At 41.9% G+C, this 13698-nt stretch overlaps 4 protein-coding genes across 4 annotated transcripts in view; 1 reads left to right on the top strand and 3 right to left on the bottom strand.

Moving 5' to 3' along the window:
* LOC117588066 (discoidin domain-containing receptor 2) overlaps positions 1 to 13698 on the bottom strand; it is a 139597-nt gene that overhangs the window by 27447 nt on the left and 98452 nt on the right. The window lies entirely within an intron of this gene.
* On the bottom strand, positions 2067 to 3427 carry LOC117588072 (uncharacterized protein CG1339). Its single transcript, XM_034279137.1, has 2 exons — positions 2313 to 3427; positions 2067 to 2252 (listed from the first exon to the last, which is right to left on the bottom strand). Exons 1-2 carry the CDS (start codon positions 3390 to 3392, stop codon positions 2067 to 2069), a joined length of 1266 nt encoding a protein of 421 aa, XP_034135028.1. The 5' UTR covers positions 3393 to 3427.
* On the bottom strand, positions 6374 to 6759 carry LOC117588078. Its single transcript, XM_034279143.1, has one exon. It carries the CDS (start codon positions 6713 to 6715, stop codon positions 6443 to 6445), a length of 273 nt encoding a protein of 90 aa, XP_034135034.1. The 5' UTR covers positions 6716 to 6759; the 3' UTR covers positions 6374 to 6442.
* On the top strand, positions 6899 to 7633 carry LOC117588077. The gene has a single exon (XM_034279142.1). It carries the CDS (start codon positions 6971 to 6973, stop codon positions 7340 to 7342), a length of 372 nt encoding a protein of 123 aa, XP_034135033.1. The 5' UTR covers positions 6899 to 6970; the 3' UTR covers positions 7343 to 7633.

Here is a 13698-nt window from a genome sequence, read left to right as displayed (position 1 = left end):
GGTTCCAATTTATGGAAGTGCCAGGAACCGAAGGAAAGCCGCATGCCACTACCCCTGACTTGCTGCACGCTGATGTAATACATTTTCTCAGGCAGAACAAAGCCTTCAAATGGTTACCCATTTGCCCCCGTCCTCAAGCTGCCCTTCAAACCCACAGTCATGTCTCCCTCTCCTCCATCCACTCCTCCCACTGTCTGTGTGTGGGACCTTTGCACCTTCTGAAATGGCGACGGCAGCAGCAGCAGCCGCAGCGGCAGCAACAACTGTGCCCACATTAAACTCAATAAAATAAATGTGCAGCCATAAATTACACAAAGTGCGTCACTTACACACTTATACACCCACACAGGCACACACACACATAGACACCCACACAGGCAGCACATTTGGAGGAGTATTTTCAGGCAGCAAACCAAACGCAGACTATGCAAAAAATTCGACAAGTGCCACAATTTTTTATGCAAAATAATCCTTTCTGCCAGGCTGCCATTCAGCCAACTCTGCCTGTGCATTGCCTTTTCTCTCTCCGCTTCCTTTTGCACCATTGATGAATTATAGCAAATTAATTTTCCACTAAAAAGGCGACAAAGCCATAGGCATAAAGCCACGCCCTACCCTTTCTGGGGGCTGCTGCTCTTATCAGAACATTTGCATGGCTGACGTCGTCTCCGTCGTAGTCGTCGTTGTAGTCTCGTTGCCTAGGCAAACAGTTTAAACCATATCAAATTCGAACTCGCATAAATTTTCCAGCGTCTAAGGAGAGCAAGAGAAATCGATTCTCCGCAGGAAGTGCACCCCCCTAGGAGCTGCTCCATTTTTTCACGTCTGGTGGTGGAGGAAGGAGGAATGCTCCCGCAGATGAGTTGTGAGTCTGGGCCGCCCGAAACTCTAACCAAACTCTAAATCGATTATTATTTTATCGTCTATGGAGCGGTCCGCTTGCACGAGGGGTCCGTGTTCACGTCCTTTGTGGGGTTGTAAAAATAAATTTAAATGTACCGGCAAAATGTATCCAAAAATTGAATATTTCACGTACTCTCCGGCCTTCCATTTCTGTTTTTTTTTAGCCAAAAAGTAAACCGTCAAAATTGTACGTGACTGTTGATTGTTTGAACTGTTGCTAGTCTCCCCTCTAGATTGGCAGCAGATTGGCGGCAGAGTCCATGTAGTGGGTGTCACTACAGGGTATGAGGGCGGCATGATAAGTTATTGATAAATGGCGTGCGAAAGTGTGGGTCTGGCAGATGCTTGCATGAATTTGGTTAAAGAATTTGAAATGTTGCGAGAGGAAAAGGTCACAGAATGGACCAGATGAATGTAATATTTATCGGATGGAATCAAAATGGGGGAAAACTAGGCCGAAGTGCTTTAAAATTAATAAAAATTGGAAAATTCATTGTTTACCTCATCGATATACTATTTTCGTAGCAATCGTAGCATTATCGATTTGACCGGATATTTTTTGACTAAAAGTTAGGGATAAAAGTTCGATAGGCATTCCCCAAAAGCCTTCTGCAAAAACGCGATAAAGAAATATAGCAAAATATACCTAATAGTGATCGATTTTAATTCGATCAACAGGAACCCTACTGATGAGCAACACTTTAACGACGCCCAATTAATACACCCGTACATTCAAGAAATAGAAGACACAATATAGAATTTTTTTTTTCGTCTTTTTCAGAGTTTTTAAATTAACAATTTCGTAAAAAATTCCCAGACGGTAAGCCAAAACCACAGTTTAGCTGCATTAACCAGCTTTTCAGATAAACAAAGCTTTTTACAACCAGATTAAAGATACAACATTTATGTGAAAAAAAACCGCTACCTCTGAAAACGGCTTTAAAAATCAACACCCAATCAATAGCCATAGAAAAAAAAACAAAATTATCATCAGACCATTTCTAATTTCCCAAATCTTTCATAAAACGTGAGTTTGGTTCCTTGAGGAAAACATTTTTATAAAAGATGATTCGAAAAAAATGAAACAATCTCAAAACTTAATTCTCACAGATTTTTATTGTTTATCGATCATTTTTTATTATATTCTGCCCGCTACACTTGTCCTACTTATGTGTGGCACACTCGTTAATGGGATAATCACCGCACGATAGGGAATATTGCACAAATGAGACCGCCGTAAGGATCGACGTTAAGAGATAATCAAAAGCAAACTCCCGGTCACACGTTGTGCCCAAAATAATTAAATTCTGCAGCGGTTCCAACTTCTGATGAATGATCAAAGAGGTGTGCTATGGAAATCCAATCAATTAGAGAGATTTTAAGCCTAAAAAAACCCAAACAGAACTCACCTCATTGTAGAGGACCTTTATGGCTAGAGTGCGGGAGGGGTCTTTCCTGATGTACAGCCCATGAATGATGACAATTTGCTGCTGCAGCACAAGCTCTGCATCGCGCAAGCGATCTGTGCATAGTCCTATTAGCAGGACATATAGAAGGGGTATGAGAACGGGACCCAGAACGCCGTCGGCTATGATGTAGAGCTTATTCTCCAATTCATCCTCTCCGAACACGATGCACTCGATGAGCAGCTCCATTCTATTGCTGCAGACAAATATCATCAGATAGATGGAGGTGGACAGCCACGAGAGGTTGTCGTTGATGCTCCTATGGAGATTATTGATACGCAAATGGAGCTCAAACAGCCAGAACAGACGGCGATGAAAGCGACCCAGTATCCTCTCTCTATCCTTATGATCATCGATAAAACGCTGTAGGAATATGGTGATATTTCGATACCAATTGAGGAGCAGCTGCTGGTAGAGGAACCAACCCATGAAGCAGTACTCTAGGAGCAGCCAATAGAGCAGATTGATGAGCAAAAAGTACGACTTGTACCAGTATGAGACCATGTACACGTAGAGGAGGAACAGCTTAAGGAAATACACACCCAAAAGATTCGCATCGCAGTGATAGATGATGCCAAACTTTTGTTCAATGTCCTCCGAAATCTGCAGGATCTCATTCACCGTCTGCCTCACGAATATGCGATCCTGTTTTAAGTGCAAAAAGATGACCAATCGCCGAAAGACATTATAGTTGATGCCCTGGGCAAAGGTGCCCATCAAGAAATTCTGGGCACTGCTCTTCTCCACGAGCGAATAGTGAATGTAGACGGCCAAAAACATCACAAAATACATCAGATATTGGCTCGCAATGAGAACTATCTTGAGGATTATTATCAGTTTGTATACTATTCGATTGTAGTGTCGCTCCTCGATGCGTCTTTCAACTGGATTCCACTTTGCTTTACAAAACTTGCAGGCACAGGCAATGCCATAGAGAAACCAAGCGGTGTACTTGAGGAAAATTCGATAGCCCACATGTGTAGCACTTTTCCGCTGTCGCTGATATTCCACTTTGTTCCACATGGCCACATTGTGGATGACTGTAGGGAGTGACGGAGTTTTCCCAGCGGGTTTTGGGAACGTGTTTTAGCGTATTTATAGGGAACGATGTGTCATTAGTGGAGTCATTTTCATAAATTAAGGCATTAGCTCTGCGTGGTGTGCTGTCTAGCTTTGAATGGAAAGATTTGGAAAGAAAAACTGGTTGAATAATGGAAATATTTCGTGGGAATGCTAGAGAAATGAAAGTATATTTGAAATACTTTGTTGTTTCCCTCAAAAAGAGAAGCAGTTAGTAGATTCCAAATTTTTTAATTGATTTTTTTCATTTTGAGGATACTTTTTGAGGATTACTTCAAGAAAGCTTTTAAAAAATAAAGACTTTGGATTACACTTTATATTTATTGTCAAGTGGGTACATTCGCAGAAAATGCTTTTTGTACAAGAATTATATAATAATTTCATTAATTAAAAAGCGCACAAAAAGTTATGAAAAATATGAAATGTGAAATTCCGACTTAAATAATTCGAAGCCAGGAAAAACGAAAGAGCAAATGAACTGCAGGCAACACCCGAGTGCTGCTCAAAACGAGATGGAAAGTTCAATGCACCGCAAGGTTCTCCTCTGTTGAGACTGAAAGACGGGCAGACAGACAGACGAATAGACAGAGGAGGATGCGCGAGAGACGCAATCCATGCCAGAGGGTTTGGTGGAAAATGAGTGCCCGGAAAATGCAACCATCGCCTAGATTGCATATGGAAAAATGTGGGCTGAACCGTTGCCTAGACAACGCAAAAAGCCAACCAACAACAACAGCAGCAGCAACATTCGCATGGAATCCAACTCGAAAATCCCCATTCGCAGTGGCATCCACTCAACCAGGAGACAGGAGAGCCAAGAGAGCCAGACCCCCATTCATCTCTAAGCCGCTGCAGCATCATTACGCACGTCACGGGGAAAATTGTAAATATATTTCTATGGCAGCAGCAGAGGCGGTGTCGGTGGCGGTGGCTACGGTTGCGGCTGTGGCACTCGTACTCTATCGTATATGATGGAAAAATTCTACTCAAAATCCTCATGTTTCAATGAAATGAAAAATCTTAATGAATCTGCGCCACGCACACACACAAACAAACATGGGGAAGCGACTGACAAGTGGAGAGTTTTGATATTTCTATGGGGATATAGCCAAAGGTATATACCCAGAAATACACAGAAAGGGTTAAGACTTGTGAGGAATAAATTGATTTCCGTGATAGAGGGAAGGTTTTTGGAGGGGAATAGGAATAGAGAGGTGGGGGATATTTTCTGGAATATTAACACACGTTTTTGATGGGCTCTTCTTTTGATTGATTCCCTGTGTGCGCACTCATATTTTATTCCCCCTTTTCGATACAGGACTTTCTTCGCGCTATTTTTGTATCAATTAAGGCACGTACCACATGCACACCCCTCACCCCTTACCGCTTACCCACAGCCACTGTAGGGTGGTGCTTGGGTCATGTCAAAGTGCATTTTGTAAAGTTGTATGTCCCTGAAGGGGTGGCTGCTGCATTTACCCGAAAAATGGTAAACGGCTTCGTCCCAGTTCCAGTTCCAAGACCCATTGACAGCTGTTTTGTGTCTCGCCTATGATTATGGGGGTGGTGGGGACCTCTGACTAGATTTCAGTTATGGCTGCGCCCTAAGCGCCTTTGGGTGCCGGCTACGCCCTCCCCCACCAGAATGATGCAGCACCACTGCACAACCCACTTAAGCGCCCAGCTTAAGCTTTGCATTCAGTGCCACCCACTAAATGAATTATGCGACGCTTTCGGCCTATGTGGGGTGTGTGGGGTGGGGAGTTTGTGTCGAATGAGTATGGGGTGTGGGTGCTGCGATTCGTGATTAAATGCCCTCACCCTCTGCACTACACTTTTGTATCTCATTCATTTGCCATTCATTCAGACTACAGATTCTCTCTTGCTCCCGCTACTGTCTTCCATTGCTACTCCGTTACTCTGCTGTTCACTCTTCATCCCTCTTCCTTCCATTGCACTGAAATACATTTTTTTGCAATTATAACCTGCTCTCCGAAAAGAAGAATACAAAATCAGACAAGAGATGGTAGACATTAGTTGAGGGAAGCGACTGGGGGATACCCTGGTACTGGTACTGCAAATATTTATAAGCCATTTAAAAGAGTTTTATTTGGAAAAATACAAACAAAAATTGTTGTGAATATAAAGAAATATGTACCCAAAAGCAGTTGTGTATGTTTGCTATGTTTAAGTATCCGGAAGTCCTCTCTCTTTCTGCCATATGTTGCCAATATTTTGCTCAACACAACATGCCGTTACACTCCATCTACCGAGTGGACGGGAATGAGGTAGTGGGGCTTCTCGCGACTGAGTTTCTGTTTCTGAAATGTTGTAAGCATTTGCTCAAGTGGTTGGGTGGTAATCGGCAGCTTGCGGCTTTGCCTCAAAACTAGACAATGAGTCCGGGTTGGGGTAGGGGGACGTTAAAAAACAATGAGAGTATCCACCCAAAGAAAAGAGAGAAAGAGTGTGAGAGAGATGGAGACGTTGCAACGTTGCCAAATTGTTGAAAGTAGGCTAATAACTGCGGGTAACACAGGTTCTTGAATGGAAAGGAGTCTCTTGTCAAGTGAAGAGCCACACAATGCAGTCGAAACGCAGTGAAGGAATGGTTCTGGGGGGAATTTAACTTCTGTGCAGAAAGAACTCCGTGAAGGTTCTTTTGGGAAAGTGAAAATAAAATTGGTTGGCGTATGAAACTATAGATATGGTTTATGGTAAACTTTTTTGGCGGGTTTTTTGAATCCACGTCGATGGTTCTATGATTATTTACATATGTAGTTACAGATCCTAAATCCTATTCAGATTTTCGGAAAAAGCCATCATAACTTTAAAATACTTCTATTAAAACTCCATATGACATTGTCTTTCTTTATTCTTCTCTTTTAGATGCGCTCTATTTGGTCAACGTCTGTGCCACCCCTTGAATTATTTGTGGAAGATTGAGAGAGAGAGAGCGCGACGCTTGTGTATTTTGTTTTCTTTATCTGTTTCTAGTCGTCCTTCTTATTGAAGGGACCTTCTTGTATGTAAACACCCTCCAAATTGGGTGTTTCTTCCTTTGGCAACTGGTTGGGTTCATCTCCGTGAGTGCTCTTATACCAGATCACCGATACAATGCTGAAGAGGAGTCCGATGATGATCCCAATGACTGCCAGACCCGACAGATAGGCCACGTAGTGCACCTCCAGGAGGTAGCCCAGGAAGTCAATGATGGGCTGCACCACGTAGACGCAGACAATTTCAATGGGATTTAGGATAACCATTTTGCTTGGACTTTTTTTTGCATGTAAAACAATGCTTCGAACGGACTTTTGGAACTGAAGGAAAACTCAGGGAATATGTAAACTACACAAACGTTAAGCAAAACTTTTATGCGAGACTTTTTATCATGGCAATGGTTGATCCGAGTCGTCTTTATCGTTGTTTTCATCCCTAAATTTCATACATTTTGAAAAAGTTTTCCTATAATTTTTAAACATAACAAAATATTCAAAATTTAATTCACGTAAAATCTAAAAATGGATTATGTGGAAGATCTGTCGAAACGCATTGCCCACTTCCACTGCGAGCTCCACACGACCTTTGGTTACTTCATTAGGGCCGCCTCATGCATGGCCTTTGGTGTGATTCTGGGCTGGTTCATGAGCCTCGTGGCATTGGGTATCTATAAGCTGGCACTATTGTTTGGAGCGAAGCCCATTGTGCTACCCAACGATGAGGATGATGAGATCGAAATGGATCTGATGGAAGGGTTTCTGCCAGTGGATACCCGTGAACGGCAGGAAGATGCATGGCTGGAAATGTATTGGGAGGCACAGCATCAGCATCTGAGAACTCAATCACAGCGGGAGTCGGCAACAGTGAACCACCAATCAACCTTGGTCACTTGAAAGTATCTTTCGAGCTCGTCGCTCCTCTCCAGACAGTCTCGAGTGGCGCTAGAAAGACTTTCTTTCCTTTGTTCCTACTGCACGAAAGACTCCGCCAGTGTAATCATTAGCACAATTTTCACCATCGATACGATGTCATGCGATGGCTTCCAAATTCAATTGCCCTTCGACGCACACAGCCCCACCACCCCTCTATAACTCTACTCCCACCGTGTGGTTGGGATTGGCTTCGGGCTTCAAAAATTTAATAAACCATATCGCTGCTTTTTTCTTGCTTACTTTTAGCCCGTCTTGGCCCTGTGTTTGATTTTCGCACACAAATAACTGTAGGCTATCTTCTGTTCAAATTGTATATGAAATATGTTATAGAGAGGCTGGCGCTTTCTGGATAAGAGGAGCAAAGTTTAAAGGTCATGACTTGGATAAATAAAACCTCAAATGAGAAGAGATACATAACACATTTTGCAATTACAATTATTTTTGGAACTGTGATTCATTTTCATCTGATTGTTGCATTTTACGAACTTCTAGAGTGTATTCATTTTTTGGTCCTTCTACCTTTGGTCCTTTCTACCTGTAATAACAATTTTCTCAAATAAACTTGAAGTCAAACGATTACCACATACATATGTATATATATCATAAAAATATTGATTGCTAAAAGATACTTGTAAATCTTTGCAGTTGAATGACATGCACTTAAGACGACACCCATGAATGCACTCAACTTGCAAACGAGTCATTGAACTGTCAGGCCCTCCCCCATACATCCCTTTCCCCATAAGCACTTCATTAGCATTGCGAAAGGCGCAGCGAATCGAATAGAGGGGCGGAACCAGAGAAAAGAGTGATACTTGTGCATCAAGCCCGAAATCAATGCGAATGCCAGACGACATGAAGCATGGATAGCGATTGCTTTTCTACCCCTCCTGCCTTTTCCCCTATTGTCAATATATGCACTCGAATAACATGGCGCCCCTAGAGCGCGAAAAATTGCAAAAGCAAATGAAATAATATTTGTGATGCTCAAACAGAGCCACACAAAAAAGAAGCCATACAAATGTGCAGCAAAAGGTAGTAGAAATTTGAAGGAAAGAGGTCTACAGATACATATAAAGATACATATGTACATATATTAAACTGCAAATAGATAGGAGCAAATTTGGCCAAAAATAGGGAATGGAGAATGTGGCCTACATGCATCTCTAACTACTTAGAATATTCTAATAGAATAAGCTCCTAAAGTACAAAAATTTGCATCTTCCACAATGAAGAACACAATCAAGAATTGACATAAATTCCCCAAAAATACCAACTTTTACCATTCTCAATGTCAACGTTAGTGCCCTTCTTAAAGCATCCTTCCCCCTGTTTCTGGTTCGGTTATTTACTCCGTTAAGCACATTTTAATTTCCCCCAGGAAACGGCGGCTAAGTACGCAATCTGAAGGGGAAAAAACTAACCATAAACTGAATTTAGCCAAAAAGAAGAGATGCCCTCTCCAAAGGGATGTCATTTTGCCAAAAACGCAAAATATTTGCCAAAAAAGAGGAAGGCCAGACACCATTGGAGGGGAGCCACACTGCAGGTCCAGGCGTGGGGCTGGACTAGGACCAAAGGTTGAGTCAAAGGAAAACGTCTTAAGTAGCATCAGAGGCGGTTATGCCCCCAAACGGACTAGAGACAATTTACAAGGGGCGCTCACCAGAGTTGCCAGAGTTCATAAGCAGCATGGAAGGCGCGATGAAATGGGAAACGATGAAGCGGTAAAAGAGCGCATAAACTATGAGTCTTTTGCCGATGGTATTTTAGTACGAATTTACCAAGAAGAATGTTAGCAAAATTAAAGAAAACATAATTAAATCACAAAAAAATGTATTAACGAGTAGGAACATGTGAGATGCTTCGTAGGAGTCACAACTTTTATACCTGGTACTTTGTATATCTGTAGCTTAGTGCTTTGCAAATTTCACTGCAAATTTTAAAGAATTTAAACAGTAAACAAATAATAATAGGACTACAACGACATTTCTGTGTTTAAACCATGAAATCATAAAAACCCCATCGTTGGAAAACTCATCGTGTACACCCACTTATGGGTTGAAGTCAGGCCAGCCTCTTTACCTGTTAAAAAAAAACCAATAAAATAAAATTTATTTTGGAAACAAAATTGAGTAACACGCCCAAGCATGGGGTCTCTACCTTAAGTCAAGGTCTAAGAAGGAAGCCTCCTTAGAAGCCACAGTAAATGGCAGTCGGCCAATGTGGCCGTCGCATGTTACCGACTATATTAAAATTTTGTCATCCCAAAAGACAAGCACCACGCGGAATGGGGAATGGCCAAGCTAGGGACAGGGACAGGAAGCAAAGGGATAGATTGGTTTTGTCGTCAGCGTCATCGTCGTCTGGCGCAGCGAAGCAACAAATAGCCAACAACAACAGCAAGAGCAACACGAAAATGGCAAAAGTTTCAGCAACTGGCGGGAAAGTCGAAAGTTTTTGCCCGCGCTGCCAATGCAAAAACGAATAAGAGAAAAGCAAAAACAACAAGCGCCGTTGGAAAATTAAGTTTCTGCGCCGCTGCTTTGGCAAAGGAAAGGCCTTTCGCGAAGCGGCGACATCGGCGTAGTCGTAGTCAGACGCGGTCAAATTAAAATCGCATTGCAAATAGCAATAAAAAGCGCAGAAAGGGTGTGGAATTTAAGGGTACCCTGTAGAGGAGGAAGGGAGAGGAAGAAGGCCTCAAGAGTTCAGAAAATAGATGCAGAAATATTTATTTACTTACTATTTTTCTTTGAGATTTGCTTATGATTTTTACTGACAAAAGTTATTTTTAAGCATTCTAAAACTCACCTGGAAATAGAAGAAAATATAAGTAAAGATTAGCAGGTGGATGAAGTATGGAAACTTAATCCTAATCAAATTATTCAAATCTTTCGTACAATTTCTTTCAAATATTAATCTAGAAAACCTTTTCTTCTAACATTTTTATAAACGTAACCAGAATTTGATTCAACATTTCATTAAAAACATCTCCCCGTTCAGAAAAGGGCATCAATTGAATTGTAGTTAAAGTAAAGTTGTAGCTTTTGTGCAGAAGATACCTAATGCAAAGCGGCGACTCCATCCAACGATGTCTCTGCACTTTTATTGCTTGCCTAGAAGGTGTAGAAGCAGCAGAAGGACTTGGAAAACAGGTGCAAGAAGGAGCAGAAGGGCTAGGAAATAGGTGCACAGGCAGCTGAAGGACTTGGAAAACAGGTGCAAGAAGCAGGAATGGAATCAGGAAAATAGGCAGTGGAAAGAGAAGGAACGGAAGGCAGGCAGAGCACCAGCAGCAGCAGCAGCAAACGAAGACCCAGAAAAACTTGCAGCAGAGACGGCCTTCTAGTATTTGCTCCATTTGTTTGACAATTTCGTCCATAAAGCGATATTTTCTCCTCTCCTCCTCTCCTCTCCACTACCCTTCCCTTTCATTTTCCCTCAAGTCATTGGTCTGCCGTTTTTATTGCTTTTCCCTCTCCAAACCTCTTCCACGACTGTGAACGACTGCGTATGCGTGGTTTTTCATTCGTATTTTGTGTATCTTTGCATTAATTTTCAAATATTTCCACCGTTTGTGTGGCCCTGTTTGCCTCTTTTTCCCCTTTGTGACTTTTGCAAATGGCAAATTTATTTATAGGTCTTGCCGATAGGCATTCGGGTTGAGAACTTGAGGGGTAGGTTGGGGTTGGGGTAGCTTTGTGTTGCATTTTGCAACCCATCTGTGATGGGTGGGGGATTGCTTATGAAGTTTGCTTTGGCTGCAAGCCAACTCTTTGGTATCATTATGAAGGTAAGGACTCGGGGAATAGGTCTTTAATGAGTTGGTCCTAATCAGAGAGTTTAGAGTAGCGGGTAGGCAATGCTATGTATTTATTGATGGGGGATTGAGCATGTATAAGAATGGGGAAATATGTAAGCTTCTGGTTTGAATACCATCTAAAGAAAGCATTTTCAAAGGTAAGTCATTAATTTATTGGCATTTTTCCCTGCCATTGTTAATCAAACAATTTAAGAGCTCTCTCTTCTTTGTTCTCCTTTCAAATGTTCATAGGATTTTCCGATATTTCCATATACTCTTCTCCGTTCTTTTCCGCTACCAATCACTCCATCACTGTATCTCTGACTCTTTTTAGCGTTTGGCAAAGTTCAAAAATTAGAGTGAAACAGTCGTCATTGCTGGGACCGACTCCTCCGTTGCCAATGCCACAATCCATCACAATCACAAAGCCAAATGCGGAAAGGCAGAAACATTGAAGCAGCAGAGCGCACACAGACACACACTGCCAAGTAAATGCACACAGATATACAACCCAACAGCAGACGTACAGACGAGAGGCAGTCATTCAGTCAGTCAGTGGAGGGTCTGTCTGTCATTCAGCAATAATACCACGAAACCACGAAAACGCCTCACAACTTCACCACCCCCGAAAATGTGTCCATATAAATGGATGTATGGCTACGATCTCTGGGGCATGGAGCGTGAGGCATGAGGCAGACGGCATGGAGGAAGCTCGCGGGCCCAGACGTCGGCTTACCAACCACATTTGTCATTTAAGCTCAAACCAAATGTAATATGAAAATCGGCTGCATGAGTGGGGAAATGTCAACGGACATTCTGTGCAGTATGTGTGGCAGTGGCAGTACAGTTCCTACGGGAGGAGCTTTATGTGTGATGCACGTGTGTGTGTGCGGCATGTGGCATGGCGGTTTTTGGGTGGCTGCATGGTGGCTTTTGATGGTTTTTCTCTCTGTATTGTGTGGAATTTCCTGTCAAGCTAATTTCCTTTGGGTGCCTGGTGCTGCTGTTTGGCAGCCCATTGAATCAATTCACCTGCATGCATAAAATATATGCTCCCCGCTGCCACCACCCCACGCTCTGAAAAAATAGTAGTAAAAACTTGTCTGCATATCGCGTACATATACGATATGTACTATATATAAGTGGGGAATGTTGGGGCATGTACAAAATATTCCAAACATTGCATATTTTATAGGTGTATTGACTGCAGTTTGTGGCTCCCCCAAACAGGGAATGGGGGTTCGCTCTCTGACTTTACCTTTTGCTGTTGTCAACGGAGCTCTGTGCGGTTTTTTTGGGAAGGTTTCTGGCCTTTTGGTGTAATAATTTGACTCCTTTTTAGGTATGAGAGTGCGCCACACTGAATTTTTGAGAGTTGAAAGCTTATTTGACATTATAAAGTGTGGAAGATGGTGGATCAGGGGTCATTTGATTATGTAAACTAAGCGTTTATAGAGAAATTCGGATGGATGATGGTTTCCTAGCACGAAGGGATTATTCTTTTGGTATAAAGCAGGGCACGGCATGGCCCTATCTATTGGGCATAGGACACGAGTATTACAATGATTCGTACCAATACCAATGTATTCTAATGTTCCGTTTTGTTTGCTGTCTCCGCACATAAACGCAAGAACGGAGAGCGAGCCCTGGTATAAAGACATTGATTTTGGGCATTCAAATGCTAGAAATATTATATTTCGTCTTAAAATAATTGAGCTCTCATAAACCTGGTCTTTCATCATGTCATCGACTGTCTTAAGGGTTTATATTAATTACTTTGTGACTAAAAAAGGTTTATTCACATATGTATGTAAGCTTCATAAAATAAATAGTAACATTAATAACAAAATGAAAAAAAATCATTTCAAATATTCCATCCTCAACGTGAGTTGAAAGGTTTTTAACTTCCACAAATCCAAGATAACCCTATAGAATTTCCTGTATACATCTATTATGCAATTTTGTACCTAAATAGTGAATACTACCAAAAGAATCAATCAATGTTAATACATCTTAGCAAAGAAATATTGTTGCCATTACTATATGGATATCTAAAATCTTGGTATATTTATGGAACAGTCAAATTTCACAACAATCTGGAAAATATTTCGGTCAGATTTACACAACATAATTTCCAAAGCCGTAAGCTCACTTTTTACAGAGTATCCTATGGTCGTGCTTATAGTATTGCCACGTTTTTTTCTGTTTTTTTTGTGGCATAGTTGACATAAAATGAGCGTCATGTAGGTCGCTCCCAGTGGAGTACAGCCCCGCCTCATGGAAAGGGGCTACTGCTCTTCCCACTCCTCTGCCACCCTCTTCTGTGTGTGTACTTCGTATACTATTTGTTCCATTTGCCATTTACCACCTTGACTTGTTTGCCAATTGCAGCAGAAACTCTGCCACTCGTTGTAGCAACGGTAACGTGTCGCTACATTTGGGAATTGTTTTGTATTGCAGCAACACTCCGCTCCCCCACCACCAGTCAGCCATACAGACGCCCCATAATATC

This window comes from Drosophila guanche, unplaced genomic scaffold (assembly GCF_900245975.1).
Source record: "Drosophila guanche unplaced genomic scaffold, DGUA_6, whole genome shotgun sequence".
NCBI lineage: Eukaryota > Metazoa > Arthropoda > Insecta > Diptera > Drosophilidae > Drosophila > Drosophila guanche.
This window is presented reverse-complemented; position numbering and strand designations above follow the sequence as displayed.

Bases quoted from the DNA above. Each gene is read 5' to 3' on its own strand.
- LOC117588072 (XM_034279137.1), bottom strand. From the start codon at position 3,392: ATGTGGAACAAAGTGGAATATCAGCGACAGCGGAAAAGTGCTACACAT. The intron at 2,253-2,312 runs GTGAGTTCTGTT...GGATTTCCATAG, and splicing joins TAAAGGTCCTCTACAATGAG to CACACCTCTTTGATCATTCA.
- LOC117588078 (XM_034279143.1), bottom strand. From the start codon at position 6,715: ATGGTTATCCTAAATCCCATTGAAATTGTCTGCGTCTACGTGGTGCAG.
- LOC117588077 (XM_034279142.1), top strand. From the start codon at position 6,971: ATGGATTATGTGGAAGATCTGTCGAAACGCATTGCCCACTTCCACTGC.